Source organism: Crocuta crocuta, unplaced genomic scaffold, assembly GCF_008692635.1.
Source record: "Crocuta crocuta isolate KB4526 unplaced genomic scaffold, BGI_CrCroc_1.0 scaffold334, whole genome shotgun sequence".
NCBI lineage: Eukaryota > Metazoa > Chordata > Mammalia > Carnivora > Hyaenidae > Crocuta > Crocuta crocuta.
In genome coordinates, this window is record NW_027533260.1 from 4,977,088 (window position 1) to 5,000,804 (window position 23,717).

General features: G+C 55.4%; 2 protein-coding genes across 2 annotated transcripts in view; one reads left to right on the forward strand and one right to left on the reverse strand.

Annotated features, from left to right (window-relative positions):
- The window catches only part of OPA3 (outer mitochondrial membrane lipid metabolism regulator OPA3), a 61,190-nt gene extending 51,004 nt beyond the window's left edge, over positions 1 to 10,186 (forward strand). The window contains exon 2 of the mRNA XM_077747342.1: positions 9,388 to 10,186. Within this exon, the coding sequence (XP_077603468.1) occupies positions 9,388 to 9,782 (395 nt within the window). The 3' untranslated portion in view covers positions 9,783 to 10,186. The remainder of the gene's footprint in view (positions 1 to 9,387) is intronic.
- Positions 10,187 to 11,409: 1,223 nt separating this feature from the next.
- VASP (vasodilator stimulated phosphoprotein) lies at positions 11,410 to 23,717 on the reverse strand. Its single transcript, XM_077747206.1, has 12 exons — positions 23,373 to 23,717; positions 16,478 to 16,649; positions 16,217 to 16,382; positions 14,960 to 15,053; positions 14,498 to 14,528; positions 14,359 to 14,456; positions 13,744 to 13,795; positions 13,563 to 13,596; positions 13,284 to 13,329; positions 13,040 to 13,130; positions 12,416 to 12,473; positions 11,410 to 12,276 (listed from the first exon to the last, which is right to left on the reverse strand). The coding sequence occupies exons 1-12, from the start codon at positions 23,375 to 23,377 to the stop codon at positions 12,239 to 12,241; spliced, it is 885 nt and encodes a 294-aa protein (XP_077603332.1). The 5' UTR covers positions 23,378 to 23,717; the 3' UTR covers positions 11,410 to 12,238.

Genomic DNA, 23,717 nt, shown 5'->3' on the forward strand with positions numbered 1-23,717 from the left:
GAGGCTCCCCCAGACGGACCATAAGGGACAAAGGTGGAATCTTCCAGGCCCGGGGAGAGATGGCCGTGTTTGTGCATGGTGGCTGGGCCAGACAGGGACCGTGGAGGTGGGGGGAAGTGGGGTTCTGAGCATACTGATATTTCAGAGGCGGAGCAGACAGGATTTCCTGAGCGATGGGATGTGGCGGAACCATTCAGAACGTCAAGGTTTTTGCTCTGTGCGCCTAGAAGGGAAACACCACCATGTCCTAAGACGGCGAGGCCGTAGCAGGATCAGGCGCGAGGAAAGAGTGATAGCCCCTGCCCTTCCCTGCCCCCCCCACCCCTACCCTTCCCTGCCCCCCCCTNGTTACACATCCAGCTCCGGCTCTGGTGTCATGTCAGCTCTCAGGTCATGATCTCGCGGTTCATGGGTTCAAGCCCCGTGTCGGGCTCTGTGCTGACAGCTCAGAGCCCGTGTCTGATCCTCTGCCCATCTCTCTCTCTGTCCTTTCGCCCCCCTCTGTCTCTCTCAAAAATAAAGAAACATTAAAAAAATGTTTATAGAGTGCGTGGTGGCTCAGTCAGTTGAGCATCTGACTTCGGCTCAGGCCATGATCTCACCATTCGTGAGTCAAGCCCTTGATCCGTCTCTGCGGTTATCGTAGACCCTGCTTGGGATCCCTGATCTCTCTCTCCCTGCCCCTCCCCCTCTCAAAAACAAATAAACATTTAAAAGAATATTTATAGTGAATATATACGCCCCCCCTGAAAATTCTGCGCAGTGGCAGAGGCACTGTCAACACCTGCAATTATGCAACTTGAGAATTTTTCAAACCGTAGAAGGGCGCATGGCGGGGTGGCTGGGTGGCTCAGCCCCTTCAGCGATGGAATCTTGGTTTTGGCTCAGGTCATGATCTCAAGGTTCATGAGTTCGAGCCCCGTGTCAGGCTCTGGGCTGGGAGTGCAGAGCCTGCTTGGGATTCTCTCTCCCTCTCTCTCTGCCCCTCCCCCTCGCGTGTGCGGTCTCGCCCCCTCTCTCTCTCTCTCAAAATAAATAAATTTTTTTTTAAAAAAAGGGCACATGGAATTGTTCTTTTAACCTACATTTTCCAGCTGACCTGTAGGTCAAACATCTTTTCCGCTATTTATTGGACATTTGTACTGCTTTTGGGGGAAATGCCTGTTTTCGCTGTCCCTGTAAGGTTTGTTTCTGGCATATTTTGTCCAAACACAGTGTTTTGTTTTAAAGTAACCAAATCTAGGGGCGCATGACTGACTCATTTGGTGAAGCGCTGGGTTGAGTTCCAGGTGCCGTGAGTTCGAGCCTCATGTTGGGTTTAGTGATTACTTCAAAAAATAAACTTTAGGGGCGCCTGGGTGGCTCAGTCGGTTAAGCATCCAATTTTGGCTCAGGTCATGATCTTGAGGTTCATGGGTTCGAGCTCTGCATCGGGCTCTGTGCTGACACCTCGGAGCCTGGAGCTGCTTCCGATTCTGTGTCTGCCTCTCTCTCTGCCCCTCCCCCTCCTCTCAAAAATGAATATTTGAAAAATTAAAAAGAACAAACAAACCTACTCCGCTTTGCTGGCGGTGTGGAGGACCTGGATTTTCCAGAGACTTCTAGTGGCTTTCTGCTGTGTTCCCTGGGAGAACATAAAATTTCTCAACTGTGGATGTGGGAATTTTCACAGCATGTTTAAACAGTATATATTGAAAGAGTAATCATGCCTTTACTGGCTTACATTTTATTAAAGTTTTTTTTTAATGTTTATTTTTGAGAGAGAGAGAGAAAGCAGGGAAGGGACAGAGAGAGGGGGGATGGAGGATCTGAAGCGGACTCCACACTGACGGCAGAGAGCCCGATTCCCCAATTCAGTAGTGGAACTCACAAACCATGAGATCATGACCTGAGCCGAAGTCGGATGCTTAACCAACTGAGCCACTCGGGTGCCCCATATTTTATTGAGCAATTTATTCATTCCAGATCATCAGAGCTCTGTTTCTATCCTACTATCATTTTCTTTATTGGATGCTTCTCTTTTCTCCTAATTATGGGTTTAGTTGGAATAAACATAAAGTATGTAAACTGCACTGTATATACTGCATGCAATATATATGCAATTGCACTGCAATCACTTCTTAACAAATGGATACACACATGTAACCAGCAAGGAGATCAAGATGAAGACAGAGATTTCCAGGACCCCGGGAATGCGCTGTTTCCCAGGCAACGGCGCCCCCCAACTGTAACCACTATTCTGATTTCTGTCCCTATAGGTTAGATTTGCCTGTTCCTGAACTTTGTATCCCTGGACTCTATGGAATGTTCCTTGGGCGGGGGGGTCGGAGATCTGGCTTCTTTTGCTCAACATAGTATCTGAGAGATGCATCTGTGTTCTGTGTTGCAATTGTCTGTTCTTCTTTGTTGCCAGTGGGTGGGCCCAGTGGGGGGTAGTCCATTGTCAGCTGTAACACAGTTTATTTCCTGTATGGGATGGGCCAGCAGGCGGGTTGTCTCTGGCTTTCCCTGTTAGGAGCAAACCTCCTAGAACTGATGTGGCCCAAGGCTTCGGTGGGCTCTGCGCTTGGGTATATGGCGGGGTGGGATTGCCGAGTCACAGCACAAGAGTATGTTTGCCCTTTGGAGAAACTGCCCGTTTTTTAAAAAGTAATCGACCCTACAGTATGCTGTTCTCCTCCCTGTCCCCCCTCCCCCAGCCTTGTATGAAAGTTCCAGCAGCTTCTTGTCCCCGACAGTGCTCCATATGGACAGGCTTGCCTTTCTCCTCTCATTCCTTCCTTCCTTCCTTCCTTTCTCCTTTTTAAATGTTTATTTATTTTTGAGAGGGATAGAGAGACATAACGCGAGCAAGGGAGGGGCAGAGAGAGAGATGGCTCTCTCTCAGAAGCAGGCTCCAGGCTCTGAGCTGTCAGCACAGAGTCCGACTCAGGACTTGAACTTGTGAAATGTGAGATCATGACCTGAGCTGAAATCAAGAGTCAGAGGCTTAACCAACTGAGCCACCCAGGTGCCCTTCCTTCTCTTCTCTTCTCTTCTCTTCTCTTCTCTTCTCTTCTCTTCTCTTCTCTTCTCTTCTCCCCTCTCCTCCCCTCTCCTCCCCTCTCCTCCCCTTCCCTCTGCTCTCCTCCCCTCCCCTTCTCTCATTTTAACCATCCTGGCAAGTATGTAGAGGTATCTTAACTATGGTTTCAGCTGATCTCTCTCAGATGAGTAGTGGTGTCGAGCATCTTTATATGAGCTTATTGGTGATTCTTAGTGTCTTCTTTTGCAAACTATCTGTTCCCTTCTCTTCTCCACCGTGTAAGTTTCCTGTGGCTGCTGTCACACACTGCCCCGTGCTCGCTGGCTCACTACGATCCATCTGTATTCCCCAACAGTTCCGGATGGCAGGAACCTGAAACCGGGGTCACTGGGCCGAAATCAAGGGTCAGCAGGACCACCTTCCCTCCCTTAAGGGGAGAACGTGTTCCTTGCCTCTTCCAGCTGCTGGTGTCCACACCTGCGCCCCCCCCCCCCCCCCCCCCCCCCCCCCCCCCCCCATCCTGGGGCGGCCGCATCCCTCCGGTCTCTGCCTCCGTCTTCACCTGGCTTTCTGGTCTGTTCATCTGTGTCCTCTCTCCCACCTTTTATGAGGACACTCGTCACTGGGGTTAGGGTCCACCTGGGTAACCTGGGATCATCTCCCCATTTAAGATCCTTAATTAACTCCATCCCATCTGCCAAGTCCCTTTTGCCGTATGAAATGAGACTCTCAGGTTCTGGGCATTGGGATGCGGACACATTGGGGTCCGTTACCCAACGTGCCACAGCCCCTTTTTGTAGGCTGCTCGGTCTTTCTCCCGGTGACAAGTACTTGCTCTTCTTAGATCTGCATACCGCCCCTTGGCACCTTGCTTGACATGGGGACGCTTTCTGGCCCACCCGTCATGGCAGCCGTGGGGTAGGAGCTTGGCACAAGGGGTGTGGCCTGTGCTCCCTCATGGTCCCCGACCAGTTCGGCATATTTTCCACTTCTTGTTGGACACTCAGATTCCTTTGAGAAACGCCTGCTTTAACTGGTCCATAATGCTGGCTTTCCAAAAGCTTTTGTTTTTGTTTTTTAATTTTGATAAACCAGGTTTTCCCATCTTTTCTTTTATGGCTCTTACTTTCCCTCCCTTGTTTGGGAAGGGCTCCTTCACCCCCAAATGATCAGCATCTTCATCCTAAGAGCGTGGGATGATTCTGACCCCCAATTCGCAGAGGAGGAAATGGAGGCACAGAGGACATGATTCTCTTCCATTTCTCATTTATTGGGTCTCAGGCATCTTAGGAAGGATTTTACATGAACCACATCTTTGAGTCTTTGAATCTCCTTGTGTTGGGAGGGGTCCCCCGAACCACCTCTGGCTCAATGATTTGCTAGAAGGACTCACAGGACTCAGAAAAGCTGATATGCTGGTCCGTACTGGTCCGTACAGGAATGCATTCCATTCCGGTCATTTCTTTGTTTCTCTGTCATTATTTTTCTGCATAAAAAAGCCACAGCAGGCTCCCTACAGAAAGCTTGGCAATGCTGCAAAACATAAAATGGAATGATAAAAATCACCTCTAATCCCACTATCCAGAGATGATCACTGTTAACTTCCAGCCACGTTTCATGTCCTCTGCGTGTGTGCACACAGTGTGTATAGAAAAAAGAAAAAGCTATGCATTGTTTATATGTTGGTAGATGTGCACATATGTACAAAGTGGGAATCGTATAAAGTGCATCTTTTAAGTGGTCAGTAATCTCGGAGGAGAGGGGTTCACCCTTGATCAGGTGAGGGCTGATTTTTTTTTTCATAGTTTATTGTCAAGTTGGTTTCCATACAACACCGAGCGCTCATCCCCAGGGCTGATTTTTTTTTTTTAATATTTTATTTTTTGAGGGGCACCTGGGCGGCTCAGTCGGTTAAGCCTCTGAGCCACAAACCCTCCGTGCTTTATTTTTTTTTTAATGTTTATTTGTTTATTTTGAGAGAGAGTGCGTGCGAGTGGTCAAGGGGCAGAGAGAATCCCAAGCAGGGTGTGCTGTCGGCACAGAGCCCCATCCCATGAACCACAAGACCATGACCGAAGCCGAAATCGAGAGTCAGGCGCTGAACTGACTGAGCCACCCAGGTGACCCTCTCATTGGCTTTCCTGCAGTGAGTGTCGCTCAGGGAATTTGAGGAGCATCCTTGAAGCCTTGCTCAAGAGTTCAGGTCCCAAGAGGGAGCAAGATGACCGAGCCCAGGCCCGCGGACCTGAGAGCTGGGCTTCAGGGCGGGAGAGCAGCAGAGACTCTCCCCACGGCTGTAGAGAGAGCCAGGCCCCCAGTGGCACTTTGACGGGTGCTCTTTCCCTCCTGAAGTCACCATTCTCCCCCCCTCTCCCGTGAGAACCCCGGTTTGGCTGGGTGTAAGCACGAGGCCAGCCAAGAACGCTAGGCCCCCTGCAGTGAAGGGCTCCTCAGATCTGCTCTCTGGGGCTTCCAGGAAATCTAGTGGGTTCCTCCTAAAAAGGGACAGACCAGAGGCACATGCTTTCTTTTTTTTTTTTTTATGTTTTATTTATTTTTGAGAGAGAGAGAGAGACAGCATGAGCAGGGGAGGGTCAGAGAGAGAGGGAGACACAGAACCTGAAGCAGCTCCAGTCTCTGAGCTGTCAGCACAGAGCCCGACGCGGGGGCTCGAACCCACGAACTGTGAGATCATGACCTGAGTTGAAATCGGATGCTTAACCGACTGAGCCACCCAGGCGCCCCAGAGGCACATGCTTTCTGACTACCCCTGCCCTGCCGACCGCCAAGACGGGGGACCTGGTACCCAGAGGGACACTAAGCATCTTTCAGGCATGTGGCCAAAAGTCCCATAATGAGGGAGGTAAGGCTGACGAGAGGCAGCCTGGGTCCCTAGTGACACTATGTGGCCACAAGGGCAGCCCTGGCCGCTGGCCTCCGGCCCTGTGCTTGTGGCGAAGTGTGATCCCCATCTGGGGAAGCCACGGGATTCTTCAGTTTCCGTTACACGCTGTTCCCGGCCGGCGGCAAGGGCGCATCTCAGGTCCTGGCGAACCGGACACCCCACACATAGCAGCCTTCGTTCCTGAGGCCACGGCTGCTTGGCAAGCGTCCACTGGGGCTCAGCAGGGAGCCTTCGTCAGCGGAGCGGAGACAGCCCCCTCAGCCTTCCCCCCNAGGAGTCCCTCAAATTCAGTTTTAGACGATTTCTGTTGCTCTAAAGAGATCCCGTGTGTCCATAAGGAGTCACCCCTACCCCCTACACACACCTCCTCTCCCCCCCCCCCCCCCCACCCCCCTCCCCCCCCCCCCNCACCCCCCAGCCCCTGACCACCACTGATCTACTCCCTATCTCTATAGATTTCCCCAATCTGGACATTTTGCATAAAAGGAACCATACACTATGTGGCCTTTTGTGTCTGGCTTCTGTCACTCAGCGTAATGTTTTCAAGATTCATCCACGTTGTAGCACAGATCACTGCTTCACCTTCCCTTTTATGTGTTAATACTATTCCACTGTATAAATACACCAGATTTGGTTTAGCCATTTGCCAATCAGTGGCCACTTGGGTTGTTTTCCCGTTTGGCTCCTGTGAATAACACCACTGTGAACATTTGGGCACACGCGTGTGGGCGTACATCACTTCTCTTGCGTAGATACCTGGGAGTAGATTTGTTGGGTCTTATGGTAAATTGATGTTTAACTTTTTAAGAAACTGCCAAACTGCTTTCCAAAGGGGCTGCACGATTCGACATTCCTCCTGGAGGAGGTACGGGAGAGTTCATTTGCTCTGAAACCTTGAAAGCTATTGGGTTTTGTTTGTTGTATTTATTACAGTTATTCTACTGGGTGTGAAATAGTATCTCATTGTGGTTTTGATCTGTGTTCCTCCAATGACTAATGTGTTGAGCATCTTTTCATGTGCTTATTGGCCATTTGTATGTCTTTGGTGCTTTGGTGAGATGTCTCTTTTTCAAAACTTTTACTCCTTTTAATTGGGTTATTTATCTTCCTAATATTGGGTTTGTCTTAACAACAACAACAAAAAAAACCCACATTTTTTGAAGACTTTATTTTTCAGTAATCACTACCCAACGTGGGACCGGAACTCACAACCCCAAGGTCATGAGTCTGATGCTCCAGGGCACCTGGGTGGTTCAGTCGGTTGAGTTGCTGACTCTTGATCTCAGCTCAGGTCATGATCTCGGCTTAGGTCATGATCTTGCGTTCACGACTTTGAGCTTGGCATTACGCAGACCCTGCTTGGGATTCTCCCTCTCCCTCTCTCTGGGCCCCTTGCTTGCTCACTCTCTCTCTCTTAAAATAAATGCACTTTAAAAAGAAAAATATCTTTTAAGCTTTTATTTATTATTTTGAGAGAGTGCACGCATGTGTATGAGCAAGTGGGGGAGGGGCGGAGAGAGAGGGAGAGGATCCCAAGCAGGCTCTGCAGGGTCAGCACAGAGCCCATCATGGGGCTTGAACTCACAAAACCACAAGTTCATGACCTGAGCTGAAGTCAGATGCTTCACTGACTGAGCCACCCGGATCTTTTTAAGCAAGCTCTACCCCCAGTGGGGGCGCAGACTCACAACCCCAAGGTCAAGAGTCGCAAGCTCCAGGTGCCTGGGTGGCTCAGTCAGTCGGTTAACCATTCCACTCTTGATTTCCATTCAGGACATGATCTCACCGTTTCGGAGATCGAGCCTAACTCTGTGCTGACAGCATGGAGTCTGCTTCGGATTCTCTCTCTCTCCATCTCCCTGTGCCCCTCGCCAGCTCACACACACTCTCTCTCTCTCTCTCAAAATACATAAATAAACCCTTAAAAAAAGAAAAGAGTTGCATGCTCTACCGACTGAGGTAACCAGGTAGGTGTTCTGCCCCATTTTGTAGAAGATAAAGGCAAAGCCTCATCGGTTCTCCCTTCCTCCTCCACCATCTGTCTTGATGATAATTTCACGTGTGACTTTATACTTTTCCTATATCTGTGTGTGTCCAAAGTCTATGCGTAATGCGTGTTCTTGCTTTTAATCACACTTTATGTATCTTTCAGGACTTGTAATGTATTTCTTCACTGCACGTTATGTGTTGGCAACTTTTCTGTGTTGAGATATATAATCATTCATCCTTATTTTTTTTTCTTTTGAAATTATGACATTTGCTAGTAGTGAAGTATTTCAGAATTGTTGGTCTGTTGGCAGAAGCATGCCTGTGCTTTCCAGGAAAGCACGCATGAGTGATTTCGCTGGGTTTGCTTGTTTCATTGTAAGTACTCACCTCGCCACCACAGGAGGGCTCTGGGCCGACTGCAGAGAGCCCACTGCGACAGGGATATCATGACCTGAGCCCATGTGGAAGGCCTAACCCCTAACCAACAGTCATCCAAGCACCCCTGAAAACATAACACTTTCTAAAAATGTAACTTACTAAATCAAGAAATGCAGGTAGCATCTTGTTACCGGCACCATGGGGTTAAACTGGAAGAAATAAATGCAGAAAAGACCGAAAGTAGTTTGAGTAAGAGCAGGACTGAAGGCAGGGGGGGGGGGGGGGGNGCTGTGGACTTCCGGTTTTCAGTGGCCCCCTTTCTGTGTTGCCCCGAAATCACCCCACCCCGCCCACGTACGTCTGTTATTCTTCTAACTAGAAGAAGGAAAGGTCATCAGGTCAGCGTGGCTGCTGGGCGGGGGCGTAGGGCTCCTACTGAGCCCGAGGACGCGTTATTTTTCCCATCAGTTCCTGTGTCTATGGATGGATAATAATCATTCCTGGGATGACTCGGGGTCCAGCACCAATTCTATGCTCGTGTTGCGTTTACAAACGATGACAATGCTTATCGTCCTATTCATATGAATAAGTGAGCAGGTATTAAAAAAAAAAAAAAGTTGTTAGCACAGCCTGGCTCGAGCCCTGAGCTCCTTTTGAAGTCCCAAACCCCACAGCGAACACACCTCTGGAGCTCAGAAGTGCCAGAGCCACGTCAGGGGGAGGAGGGAGGGAGCCTGGCTGGCCCTCGGGGGCATTGGGAACGAGCCGAAGGAAGCAAGCTTTACCCCTGCCGTGGCTTTGTGATCTCCCGCCCCCTAGAGGTGCGGCCCCCACTCAGGACGTCCCTTCCAGGGCAGCATTTCTCATCCCCGGCTGCTTGCCAGAATCTTCTGGACGCTTTCGAATGATGCCCTCCGGGCCACGCCAGGCCGCTGAACTCAGCCCTGCGCCTGTCTTCTTTGAGGCACCCGGTCCCTAACGCCGGCGATTCCGGCTGCCGCGTCCCCATTGCTCCGGCGGGGACGACGAGGCGTCGCGGGGCGGGGATTTGCTCCCCAGCAAAAGATCCTTTACCCCTCTCCCCCCGCAGTGTACCACTGGTTGGAGATGCGGGCCAAGATGCGCCTCTTGGGCTTCAATGCGGAAGCCGTCAAGCCGCTGAACGAGGACGCGGCCGCCGAGCTGGGCGCCGAGCTGCTGGGCGAGGCCACCATCTTCCTCGTGGCCGGCGGCTGCCTGGTGCTGGAGTACTGGCGCCACCAGGCGCACCACGGTCGCAGGAGGCGAGAGCGGCACGCCGCCTGGGAGGCGATGAGCGACGACGTGGGCCGCCTGGCGCTGGCGCTGGACGCCCTGCAGGCGCAGGTGCGCGCGGCGCCTGCGCAGAGCGCGCTGGAGGAGCTGCAGGCGCAGATGCGAGAGGTGCGCGCCCGGCTCTGCGCCCTGGACCCGCCGTCCGCACCCCAAGCGACGCCCAAGGAATAGGGGGACTGCAGGGGCCCTGGTCTTCGCTGTGGCCCTTGTCTGGGCCGTGACGCCTCTGCCATGGCCTTCTGTCCACACCGTCCACTTATGAACCTGCTCAGCTAATACCACCTGGTCCCTTTAGGGGCGGAAGGGAGGCTGGGCTGGGGCGGATCCAACCGGCTTGTGGTCACCTCCTACTCACCTGCCCAGAGGCACCCTCCGCAGGGACTCTGTTCCCACAGGAGTCCCTTTGTTCTATCCACACACACCCCCACCCCCACCCCTAGGGTCAGCGCGCTGGTTTAACACTTCGCAGTGGAAAGACAAAAGTGTTCCATCGGATCCACCCACCCACTCCTACGTGGGCCAGCGGGACACATGGACCTTGCCAACTCATTCTGTCACACCTCACTCAGCAGTGGGCTTTCCGACGGGTCGCTCATCCATTACACCCCCTTCTGCGCTGGTACAGACCATTGTAAAGAAAATGCGAACTCCCAGGGACAGACCCCATCACTTTCCGTCTTCCTCACTTTAGAGGGAACAGAGACGGATGGATCTTGGAGTGCCTCAGGTCCAGTGAGTCACCCTGTGGCTCCTGCCTTCCGTCCACCATCCATTGGTACCTCAGTAGGTCATCGCCTCAAGCGGTTCGCTCCAGCAGATACCCCCACTTTAGTCTGCGGCATAAGCCATGGGAAAGGCGGTGCAGGGTCTCCCCAGCATCTGTGGTCAGTTCCAACACGACTGTCCTCCGGGACAGAAAGAATTGGTCCTGCCTAGGGATGAACCATTCTGTTTGGGTCCCAAGCGTTGTTTTACCTGAAGTTCCGGGCCTTCTGTGGTCCTTTTCCACTGTTGTTCCCTGCTAGCCTTTCCTAGAGACCCACCCAGTCCCTTGCTAAGTGGGTCACTTGTCACACACCCCCATCTCTCATCCGAGCCTGCTCTCAAGCACTCAGGGATCCCTGTTCCTTCTTGCCTCTGGACGGATGGCCCAGCCCACCCTCACCCTCCTTCACGGAGCGGTCCCACTCCCGCTCGGCCCTGAAGCCCCCGCCCCCACCCAAATGGAATATTCCAACCAAGCTACCCCACCTACCCGCTGCCAACCCACTGAACCACCCAAGGGGTGTGCGTGAGCTCTGTGACTTAAGACCGCGAATATTTTATGATTAAAGGAGTTCTGGGGTAAAGAAGTCATCTTTAAGAATGTGTCAGAGAACCATGACGTACATCTGCAAAATGGGCACAAGGCTCATGGAAATTAGGAGAGAAGCTGGGAGGATTCCTATAGGAAGGGCGGAGTCATCCTGTAAGCCCTTTCCCAGATGGGGAAACTGAGGCCCAGGGGGAACAAAGGGACTTGCCCGACGCCACACAGTCTGTGAGGGGCCGTCCTTAGCTTTCTCTAGGGTGCGGACTTGTTTGGAGCAAAGGGGAAAGGAATAAGGAGGCTGCCCAGAAGAGGCTTGGGGAGAGAGGCCAAGAGGGTGTGGAGACCACCCGGGCCGCAGGAGCCTGTGGGAACCGGAAGGGGTGCAGGGTGAGAAGGAGGAAGAGGAGGGAAGGCAGATTACTGGGGGAGGGGCGCATCCTCATCCTCATCAGAGCGGCCCTTCAAATCACTCCAGAAACCTTAGCATTTATAAAAACTGGCAGATTTATTCCATAGGGGCCCATTTTCAAGAAGCTAAAGGTGAAGGCGGGAGAGGGGAGGTTCCCTCCCCTTTTCCTTTCTCCCTCATCTTATTTTCCCCAGGGGGTAAAAATGGCCTGGACCCCAAAACCTACCCAAATAAAAAACCAAAAAAACAAAACAAAACAAAAAATTGAGGTTCCAAAAAGTTACAGCATCTTAATTCCTCATAGAAAAGGGGAAGGGGCCAAAGGGAAGGGAGCTCCCCAGGGCAGCGGTGTGGGGGGGGGAGGTGCCCCCAGCCTGGTGGGACATTCCCCCCCCCTTAAATAGCTGCCCCAAATGGCATAGCATTTAAAAACTCCCCATACCCCATTTTATCAAAATCAAAGAGAAAAAAAAATTTCCCTTCCCCCCCAAAAAACCTAAATATATATATATTTTTTTTTCTTAAAAAAACAAAAATTTGAAGGCATTAAGCGTTTAAAGTGAATCTAGAACAAGGGAATGTGAGATTCCCTCCTTCCTCCCCCCTTACTGCAGGGTTAATTGGTACATCCCCAGCGGAGGAACCAGCCCCAAGGAGATGGCCCAGGGGAAGGACCAAAGGGAGCAAAGGGTGGGGCCTCCCCAGCCAATCAGCAGCCAGTATGGGTGTGGGCCCGGTGCCAAGGAAGCCACACCCCCTTGGAATTTTCCAAGTAGGATGGGGAGCAGGGAGGAAGCATTCCTGTGTAGTCTTCAGCCAACTCTTAAGTCAAGTAGAGGCAGGGAAAGCAGGGTGACAGGCGGGGTGTGCCGAAAGGAGATACAGGGATCTTGGGGGGCCCGGTGGTCAGGGGGAACCCCGCTTCCTCAGCTCCTGGACAAACGCTGGAAGGAAACAAGGGGCAGAGGTCAAGGGTGGAGCCTCTTCCCCCTTCCCTTCCAAAAGGGGGCTCTCTGCAGAGAGATGCCTCCAAAATAGATATTTAAAATTAAAAAACCAAACCAAACCAAACCAAAACCTCACCTTCAATGATTTCCTCTTTCACTTTCTGCAGTTCCTTCCTCACCTCTTCCAGCAGCTCCTGGAAATAATGGGGTGTAACCGATTAGGAAGGGTACCTGGACTTGCAGAAATGAATCGTCTCTTTCTTAACGACTTAAAAGGCCAGAGGAAGAAGGTTCAAGGACCACCCCTCCCCCACCATACACAATGACATCACTGAGAAGGCCATAGAGCGACTGGAGAATTCTAGGGGAAAATTCTGGATCCTTGGAGCCAGATGAAAAGTACTGGAGAACATCCAGTACCAGGGTTGGCAAATACATTCCAGTCTCCTGCCAACTGCAGTGGGTGATGGATGGCTGGGGCTAGTGTGCTGGAAAGGACTCTGGGTACTCCTCAGGAAGGAGTGCTGTGATAGATTAGTAAGGTCTGTCCGGGCACTGGAAAAGGGAGCTGGGGTTTCAGTGTCCTCCCCGACCTGACTGAATCGCTCCATTTCTCAGATTGGAAAACTGAGGTTTTGGAGGCTTTTATCACAGAATCACAGGGCAGGGCGGCAGCAGCGTTTGGACCCAGATCTCCTGTCTTCCTGTGGCCCCTTTCCAGCCCCCCAATTCTCACTCCCGGCCCCTCCCCCTGAGCTACCTGTTTCACTCTCTCCAGGTCTGACTCATCACTGGAGCTGGGCGTAGAGGGGTGGGCCTCGGAAGTGGTCACGGAAGAAGAGGACTTCATCCTAGGCGAGTCGGGGTGGTTTGGAATAGAAATGAGGTTAGACAGAGGGTCCACCCTGCTTCCCATTCCAAGGGTCACACGGTGTTCCTTCCTACAAATCTGGCAAATCCAAGTGTTGGGGGGGGGGGACGGAGCCCCAGCATTGATGGCCCACCTTGGCAAGGTTGTGCTGTTCTTCTCCCAGGGTCTCCGCACAGATTCTGGGGGATACACAACGAATCAGGAAGATCAGGGACAACGAATGTCCTGCCTCAATCTCCACCCCCTAGATGGCCCTGTTCAAAGAACCGTCTCAGGGGACTCCAATCCTCAGCATTGTTGGCACAGACTCCCCCATGGAGGGGTGAGGGGGGCGGCGGGAGGGGGGGGGTTCCAGGTTAAGAACAGGGCATCCTGACACACAGCTCCAGTGGCCAGACCAGGGCTCACTCACCACTATGGGCTGGGACTCTGGCCTCTGGCTCCTCCTGCTGGTGGGAAATAAAACTGTCGTGAGACGGCCGGGCTGGCTCCCCTCTCCAGCTGCAAACCCCGCCCACTCCTAGCACCCGCCGCCCCCCCTCCCCGAATGGTACAGCCTGAGGCGCACGTGGCAGGAAGAGCCCCTAACTCACATTGGCAGATTCGTCCTTGGGGGCTTTCTCCCCAACTTGTGTGGCTTTCCTTCTGCAGGAGGGACAGGCAGAAACAGATGGCTTCAGCCCTCCCTCAGCCCCTCGGGAATTCTTACCAGAGTTCGAGAAAGGGGGATTCTAAGGTGGAGAGTTCTGGAATTCTCGAAGGCTAAGACAACTGAGTCTCAGAAGGCAAAGAGAGCGCTGGTCTCCAGCTGGAGTGCGGGCCTTACTGTCTCCCATCTGGCAACCCCAGGCTGCTAAGGGGATCCCTGCCTTGCTGCTGGGATTCTGGGAATCTCAGTTTCCAAGGTTCCCAGTCACCATCTCCTAAGGGGAGATCTCCTGAGGTTCTAGAATTCTGGGTTTTAGAACTTTCTAGAGGCTGCCTGGGGGGCTGCAAACCTCAGGCGTCTCAGGAGAATGGAATCTCCAGCATGAGATCCCAAACCTGGCGAGCGGAGACGGAAACTTCCACCCAAAGAAACCAGCGCATCAGGAATCCGAGCCCTCCCCCAGGGAGGGCTGGACTGGAATCTCCAGGTGCTGACTGCGGGTCTCTGGGATTTCTTCCAGAGCTTTCCAAGGCACTGCCTGCCCCAGGCTCAGGCTCACCTCCGGGCCAGCATGGCGTTCATCTCTTCCATCAGCCCCCCGCCCGTGCTTCGGCTGCTCTCTGGTTTGGGGGCTGAGGGCCCCCCCGAGGCCTCCTCCTGCTGGAGAAATTACAAAGAGAAGGGGGCTTCATGTGGAGGCNCAGGTGCTCTGCGGGGCCCGGCGGCTGCCTGAGAAGATAGAGCTGCTGTCACTCGGGGCCCCCAGGATGGCCAGCCACCTCCCGCGTTTCTCTCAGGTCTCCAGGGAGGCCGCCAGCCCCCACCCACGCCCTCCTCCTTCAGGGGCCCAGGAAAGAGTTGGGGGGAGGGCAGGGCCAGAGAGACCAACATGTGAGCCTTCTAGCCATCAAACTGTCAAGAACGTTTGGATTACAAAATGCTCAAGAGCTTTTAAACAGCCGGCTTCTGGACTCTGGGAACGTGGGGACCAGGATTTGACGGGTCAGAAGGCGCTGCAACTCTGGGTGTGGGAACTTCTCGAACTCTCCAGGAGGTGGGGATTTTCTGAAAGCCCTACGTTCCTACCCCCCCTNCAGGGGTTCCAGAACATGCTAGAACTCTGGCGCTGGGAACGTTCCCCACCCAGGGGCTGGCCCCACCTTTTCTGCTGTTCCACTTCCTCCGGGGCAGGACCGTTCTGGACAGACCAGGCGGAAGGTGCCGCTGGTGGCGGCGGGGGCGGAGGCCCCCCTCCTGGAAGGTGAGAGTAGACGAGGGTGGTGAGTCAACCCTGGACGCCCGCCCCGCCCGGGCCGCGCTCTCCCTCTGCGAGCCCAGGAACCGGCTCAGAGGCGCTGGCTTCCGCCCTCCTCCAGGACCCTGACCCTCGGGCGGGCTCGGGGGTGGCACGGAGGTCCCCACCGGCCTCCCTTGACAGAGTTGACAGCAGCCGGGTGCTGTGACGATGCCCAGCGAGGGCAGCGATGCCCGTGGGCCCGTCCCCTGCCCCCTGTGTCGCAGACCGGAACGTGGACGGGCGACACCAACGGCGGCTGATACCCAGCATGCGGTTCTTGACCACCGTCACGGCCACTCTGACCACAGCCCAAGAGTGTCTTTCCTGGAAAGGTCGAGAACCTCTTCCTCGCCCACCACCTCCAAGCCTCTGGTTCCCACAACCTGAACCACCCACCGTCTTTTTCTGTGCGCCCAGACGGGCACCCCTCCCCCGCCGGCACGGAGCACCTCTGCCGCTGGGGCATCCGAGGCGCTACAGTGGCGGCGCCCAGCGGCTCCGGCAGCCTCGTCGGCAACAGGGCGCTCACCACACACGCAGAGGCTCGGGCCGCACCCCAGCCCGCCTGACCTGGCAGCTACCTGCGTGCCCGGGGGTGCATCTCCGAGGCCATGTTTCATACCCATCAGAGGGCTTTTTCTTAACAGCGATGCCAGATACTAACTGATGACATGTCACTACAACGGTCACCTAGTGCCAGGGCACAGGGAGCCTTCTGGGGGCTGGAAGTACCTCCGTCTTGACCTGGGAGTCGTGTGTTTTACACCTGGGTGCACGCGGGGCAACAGGAGCCTATGCAAAACCCTCACCGCAAATCTCCGCAGTAGCAGTGAGTTAGCGATCGATTAGAATGGGGCGCCTGGGCGGCTCAGTCGGTTGAGCATCTGACTTGGGCTCAGGTCATGATCTTGTGGTTTGTGAGTTCAAGCCCCGCGTGGGGCTCTGTGCGGACAGCTCGGAGCCTGGCACCTGCTTCAGATTCTGTGTCTCCCTCTTTCTCTCTGCCCCTCCCCAGCTTGTGCACGTGCTCTCAACAAATAAACATTTAAAAAAAAAAATGGGCTAATTTGCAAGTGGTAAAGTGGCGGGGCTCAGCGGTCCCCTCTGCCCAGTCTCGAACCTTCCAATGCCTCTAGGGCGGTGGCCATGCCCGCGGCGAACTGCGCTGCGTCTTCCTTGCTCCCGAAGTTGAGACCCCAGACCTGGCGGGCGTCGCGCCACTGGTGGAAGCTGGGGGTGGCCTGGTTGTACTTGATGCCCCGGACGATGGCACAGTTGATGACCACCTTGGCAGGAGGGGAGAGGCGGGTAAGGATGACGGGGACGGCGGTGGGGGGCAGAGCCCCGCACAAGAGGAGGGGGAGGGAGGCGGAGGCCTCACCTGCTGGTCTGGCTGCATCTTCCAGCCGACAACCCGGAAGGAATTGGCTGTGGGGTTGTGGTAGATCTGGACGCGGCTGAAACCCTGGGGGCCCGTGCCCGCAGGCAGCCATCGCTTGTTGCTGTCATCGTAAAGCATCACAGTGGCCCAGCTGGAGCAGATCACGGTCTCACTGCAGGGAGGGGGGAAGGGAGAAGGGCAGGTTAGCCGAGCGAGCCGAGCACGGCCCCACCCTCCAGGGGCTGGTCACCTCCATCTGGGTCTCCCAGGGAAATTTGGAGATTCTCGGGTGTATGACGGGGAGAGAGGCCGAGCGGAAGAGAGTCAGAGACAGGCCTGTGGGGAGATGGAGACAGACAGAGAGAAGCAGATAGGTGAAACAGAGACAGATTGGAAGGGAGACAGACAGAGGCAAACCAGGAATGTGAGGGAGAGGAAGAGTCAGACGGACACACAGACGGCAAGAGACAAACATGCAGACGGGTGTGGGGAGAGGGGTGAGAGACGGAGAGACAGAGACAGACAGCCAGGGGGAGGGAACAGACCGAAAGGCAGGGGCTGGAGAAAGAGACAGACAAGCACGGAGGGAGCGAGAGCGAGAGACAGGCAGATGGAGGAAGGTAAAGAGTCGGAGACAGACAGACAGAGATGTAGGGTAAGGGGAGAGCTGGTAAGAGCTGGAAACGGGGGCTCAGGAGAAGCAGGACAGTGGCGACCCGGCAGGAGCTCTGCACAGCACTGGCGACCAGCCCCTGCCCGGTGCCCTCAGACTCAGTTTCCCCATCTCTGCCAGGGTGCTTGACCCGCCCCCGCCACAGCCCTCACTCCCCCACTCAGAACAGGGGAGGAAGCGGAGGCTCAGGGAGGGGAAGGGCGAGGTCTACAGTAAGCAGAGCATGGACGTTGGATCCCAGGCTTTTCCGCCCCATCCATCCGGCTCCGGCTCAGGGCACCAGCGGCCAGCAGCAGACACTCCCTGCTCTGTCAAGCCTGTGTCTTGGGCAGTGATCCAGACAGCCCTGGCCGCACCCTCTGGGGCAGTAGACAGTCCAGTCTAGGGACGGTGCCTGCCCAAGGCCAGGCTTGGGGTGCTCAGAAGGAGCACCTGCCCTGGCCTGGGGGTTAAGGGAGGGCTTCCTGGAGGAAGGGACATCTGACTCAGCCTTGGCAGGGAGGGGTCGGGAAACTGGTTCAGAGTTCTGATATATCCAGAGACCTGGGTTCAAATCCTCCCTGAGACACCTCCTCCATGTGACTCAGGCCTGCACCCTCCCACCTGGGTACTCATCCTTCTTGCCCGCAAACTGGGGAAATGACAGTCCCCACCTCCCGGGGTAGGGGGAGGAGTAAACGAGCCTGGGCACAGACAGCCCTTGGCACGGTGCCTGGCACGTACTGAGTGCTTAGTAACTGTCAGCATCCCCTTCACGGCACCCTGAACAGATGCCACTGGGGACTCGGACTCTCTGGAGCCCCCATCAGCCCTTCTGGAGAGGTTCCGTACCCCCTCCCCCAGTGAGGGAACTCGGGGCTCCCAGACAGGAAGTGACTTGCCCAAGGTCACACACAGACCAGAGGGAAGCACTGGTCCCCACCCCACCCCACCCCCAGCCGACTTTTTCCTGAAAAGAGGAAGTTGGTGGTCAGAGGTTTCCGGGGAGATAAATTATACTTGGCAATGGCTCCGTCTCTGCCGGGGCTGGGGGCTGGGGGCTGGGGCGTGACGCTGATGTTGGAAAAGACAGGGCAGGGAAAGCCCCTCAGCGGGCCCACGTCCCCGATCCTAGGCCAGGAAGCTGAGCCCCCGCTCCTCCCCGCCAAGTTTAGATAATTGTGGCATCTCCCTCTCATCGGGCACTAAAGCTGCTCAGGCACCCTAGGCTCTTAATAAAGAGACACCCATTGTATGCTCACTGCAGCCCTTCAAGATGGGCACTCTTTCATCTTCATGTTGCAAGTGAGGGCTGTAAATGGAGGCCCAGAGAGGTGGAGTGACTGGCCTGTGAACACACAGCTGGTAAGCAGCAGAGCGAGGGTTTGAATCCAGGCCACCTGGCTCTCAGGTCCACAGTCTTAACCGCTGGGGAGACTGCGTGGGCTGTCCCCAAATATCAGGTGCCGTCTCCAGACCAGCACCGCCTCAGGGACTGTTTCTGGCACCCGCTGCCCCCGGCAGAGCAGGGCGAGGGCCTCACCCATACCTGCCACCCACACCCAGGGCAGACTCTGGCCAGGCGCCCGGGGCTATGGTTGCTACCCCACCCTGCCTGCACTTTGCTCTCCCAGGCAGCCTTGCCCTGCTGCCATCTCTGGCCTGGCTGGAGATCTGGGGGGCTGCTGAGTGACCCCAGGCTGGTCCTGCCCCTCTCCAGGCCACAGCGTCCCCGTTATGACAGATGGTTCTTTTTGAAACGCAAGTCAGATCGCGTCCCTTCTCTTCTCGGAAGCTCCCGGAGCTCCCGCAGGCCTCTCTGACTGTGGCCTGCATGATCTTCGTGATCTCTGATCTCATCCCTTCCCTCCCTCGCTCGCTGTTCCAGCCCCATGGGCCCTCCTTCAACATTGCAGACACATTCTTGCCTCAGGCCCCTGCACTTCTTCCTCCTTCAGGCCTCCGCTCAGATGTCACCTCTTCTGAGAAGCCCTTCGGGACTCCCGTGTGTGGAAAAACTCCTTCTCAGCCCATGATCCCTGTCTCCTGTCTCCCGGACCACACTGTCAGGACAGAAATTCTTTCCATCTCTGTTCACCGCTGTGTCCCCCACCCCCAACCTAGATTGGTACCTAGCACACAGTGGGCACTCAAGAGTTGCCAGATTCGCCAAGCAGTTGTTCATCATTAAAGGGAAAACTCTTCACAAAGGCGCCAACAGTTAGGGACTAGCCCGTGTCCCACACCCCGTTGTAGCTGCTGAGCCCCAGTCTGCCCAGTGAACCTTGCAATGACCTCATGCCACGGGGCTCTGGTGCTTTACCCACTTTACAGATACTTACAGGCACTGTGGGCACAGAGTGGCAAGGACACTTGTCCCAGGTGATTCAGCAAGTGAGCTGGGGGGCTCGTATTTGTACCCTAGGCTACGTAAGTTCTTAGCCTCATTTAAAGAAGAGGAAACAGCTAAAGCCGAGGTTTTTAGGAGGCAAGATATACCGTGGGGTGTATTGGAGAGGATATAAATACCTCTGCGCACAGGGTGGTGAGGGGGTATTAGCAGGGGTGGCTTCTCAGGAGACTAACCAGGGGTGCCTCCCAGGAGGGCCCCCGGGGGGCCTGAGGAAGGATGGAGGAAATGGGACATTCAGGACTGTTTACCCTTTGGAATTGCTTATTTCTTTTTTTCTTTTTCAACCACGGGCTGGTGTCACCTACGAGGCGCTGCTGCATTACTGAAGTTCAAAAAATAAAACTTGTAAACCAAGCAAAAAAAAAAAAAAAAAAAAAGCTGGAATGGAAAATCCCACAGCCCTGGAAGCAGGGAGTGAGTCTGAAACGGGGTCCGCCAGATTCTCTCCCCTCCCCCCCCCGGTCTCCCGGGGTCTCACACCCCTGATTTGACACGAGAGACGCTTGGTTCCCACCCAGCCCAGCCCAGGACCCATGCCTTCCCAGAAGTCCCGCCATTCTGGAAAAGGCTCACATGTGGTGGATGACAAAGGGTTCGAGTCACGCTCCTGCCGTGTGGCTTCACCTCTCCTGAGTTGCAGTTTCCCAGCCCCTGGAAACCTTAACTCACTGGGTTTGCTGTTAAGGATTCAAAGAGATGAGAGAGGCCCTAAGCTCGGGACCTGGGACTCTGCCCAAGGCAGCTGAGGGTCTAAACAGGAAGAAGAGGGTTCCTCATCACTGAGGGTAATCACGCAGTCACCCTGGTTCACTCAAGCCTTCCAGATTAGAGGTTCGCCCTTCCCTCCCCCCATCCCCCTTCCAGGCTTACCCCACAGCCTCCTTAAACCATAAAACTTGTAATCCAGCCTCCCCCAGACCCCCAGGCGCATACCACCTTTCCAAACTACAAATCTTGGAAGGCACCCTGGATGAGGAACCGGGGCTAGGGTCCTTGGGTTTGTGTGGGTTCCCTCTAGTGTCTCCTCCCTGATAAGCCTCAGTTTCCCATAAATGAAACAGGAAGGTAAAGGGTTCTTTCTGCTTCTCTGCATTACCTTAAGTGTTCCTACAGCGAAATCATGTTGCTTGTATATTTTTTAAAGAGCATCAAAGGTTTGGGGCGCCTGGGTGGCTTAGTCGGTTAAGCGTCCGACTTTCGCTTAGGTCATGATCTCGCGGTTCGTGGGTTCGAGCCCCGCGTCGGGCTCTGTGCTGACAGCCAGCTCAGAGCCTGGAGCCTGTTTCAGTCTGTGACTCCCTCTCTCTCTGACCCTCCCCTGCTCACGCTGTCTCTCTTTCTCTCTCTCTCCTAGGAATTAAAAAAAAAAAAACAAACATTAAAAAAAAAAAAAGAGCATCAAAGGTTTTATTTTCCTTTCTCTGTAAAAGCATCATAGTCCGGAGACAGCACTGAGTTCAAATCCAGAGCTGCCTGCTTCCAGACTTTCATAAGTGATTTAGTTACACTCTCTGTGCCTCAGTTTTCCCATGGAGGGGGGGCAGTCATAATACAGTGCCTGGCACGGAGTAGATGTCTGATCAAATGGTCTCTTATTATTTTTAAAAAAATGCTAATGGTAATAATAATTACCATTACCGGAAGAAGAAAGAAATGGACCCAAACGCTTGAGTCCCTTCTGCCCTGAGATTCTCAGACCTCTGCCCCCTTTCTCCGCCTTCCCAGAATTCCAGCTGAGTCTCGGACACAACAGACACTCAACAAATATTTGTCAAACTGGGAGAAAAAGAACTATATCTTGTAATTTTCCATTTTAACATCGTCTCTTCCAACTGCCCCCAAGTCTCTCCCCGGCCAAACCAGACAGAAATCAGAAGATCCCAGTCCCCTCCCTTCCATCAACACTGCTTATGAATTTCGGATGGATCTCTGGCCAGGCGTCTCTATGAGCCTCAGTTTCCCCAGCTGCCCTCAGACAGAGGCATGGGTCGTTTTGAATGCTAGCTGTCCTGGGAGAGGGGGCACAGCCCAGGAAGCTGGGTGCGGCCATCAGCAGGGCAGACCCCCCTCGGGAGGTGGGACACACTTCAGTTCAACTTCTGCCCCCCCCCCCCCCCAAGGAGGTGGGAGGGCCAAGGCCTCTGGGGCTGGGGGAGGGGGGGGCCGGCCCAGACACCGCTCCTGCCCTTTTACGGTCTCACAGTGAGTGAGGCAGCACTAACTCGGACATCCGCCATCCGCCTTCCCCGGGCCTGGGACCGGAAACGCGAGGGGGGGCAAGGGGCGGGGCTGGGGGGGCAGTGGGAGAGGAGAGTCCCCAGGGAAGAGGGGNAAGGAAGCCCCCTCTCCAGGGCCGACCTTGAAGAGAGGCTGCCACAATGGGGATAGGCAGGAGAACTTGAGGGTGTCTGCGGGTTTCCCCTTGCTCCAAATTTCCCTACAAGCACTTTCACATGCAGAGGGGACTCTCTAACGGTCATGAAAAGGAATGCCACTCTTGATGTCAGAGGGCAGGGGCGTGGGGGATGTGGGGGAAGAGAGAGGATGTGGGCACCAGGGGGTTAATCCCCAGTGGTCCTGGGGCCTTCCCCCCTTAAGCTGGGGGCTTCGGGGACAGGAAGTCCCCGAGAGAGTGGAGGAAGGGAAACAGTATTGTCAGGCTCAGGCCCCAAGGGAGAGATTATGGGGGGCCAGGGGGAGGGGAGAGTGGAGGAGGGGCTACTTCGGTCCCCCAGCCCACACCGGCTGCGCCCTCAGGTGAGCCCAGGAGTTCTCGGGGAGGCCCAGGTAAGGCAAAATCCCCAGGTCCTTTGGGCCCCCCACCCCCAGGATGAAATTCCTGGGAAGACAGCTGGAACTGTCTTGGAAGCCTGGGTCCCAGGGGGAGAGGGCTATGACCTTGAAGCTTTACAGCGTCCCCCCTCTCCAACCCAGCAGCTCCGGATGGCCAGGAAGGGGGGCGGTGGTGAGAGCAGGGGGAGGCGCGTGGTGGGGAAAGCAGCCGGCCCACTGCGCTCCTTGCCCGCCCCCCCACACCAGCTGTCTCGACAGGTGAGTCAGGAAGACAAAGGCCCCTCTTCCCCCAGCTGCCGCGCCCCCTCCCTCCCCAGGACCGCACAGGTGGGGGCGACGGGCCGCCCTTCTGGCCCCGGGCCGGGGAGCCGCCCTCCGCGCTGAGCGCTGAGCGCTCGGGCTCGGTCCTAGGCACTGCTTGTTTTAAGCTGAAGGTGGGGTGGGTGGGGAACGGGGGGGGGGGGGAGNCTGTGGGTTCGCCCGCACCAACCTCCACAGGAGGATGAGAGCCCCCCAAATTTGGGGGGTGAAGTACCCCCCAAGTTAAGAAGCGAGGTCCCACTTGAGAAGGCTTTTTCTAGAGCCACAGAACGAGAGACCCCCCCAAACCAAAGTCTCCGTCTCAAATCTCTCTTCCAGGTCCCAGGGACCCCCAAACCAGCCCCCCCATCCCTGCTGGAGCCCGAGCTGAGATCGCGGGGTGGTCTGAGCCCTGCCTGAATCCTGGCCTCCATGCAGGGAGTATCTGCCAACTTGGAGGTTCTCTGAAAAAGTCGTGAAGAAATTCGGGAGTCCTCGGAGCGCCCCCAAATCTGAGGGCTCCCAGGAGAACCTCACCGGCACCACCCCGAGCCTTAGGAGACATGACGAAGTGGTCAGTATTTGGAACTCGTCCAAGGGGGCTCGGCCTCAAATCCGAGGCCCCCAGTGCCCTGTCCCCAAATTCCAGTCCAGAGCAAGCTGGGGGGAGGGGGACAAAGGCGGGGCGAGGAGCCCGCGCGGAGCGCGGAAGGGTTCGGAGGCAGTTCGAGGCTCACCTCATGGCTGCTCAGCGGGCGGGCGGCGCACCCACGGGTGGGTGCTCCCGGGGCGCCCCTGGCTCAAGGTTCAGGGGTTCGGGGCTGGCTCCAGATTCTGCTCAGTCTCCCCCAGGGTCCCGCCCCATAGAGTCCGGCTTCCTGGGGGGAACGTGGACCGGGCCGGGGCGGGTCCTCAGGCGCCTCCTCCCTCTGGAGGTTTGGTCGGGGGGGTCCCTGCGGCAGAAAGGGGGTGCGGCGTCCCGTTCCCGGCGCGCCCCCTCGGCCGGCGGCGGGTACAATGTTACTCTTACTACTGTACTTCTCTTCGCTACATTTCGTTCCAAAATTCCACTCCCCGCACCC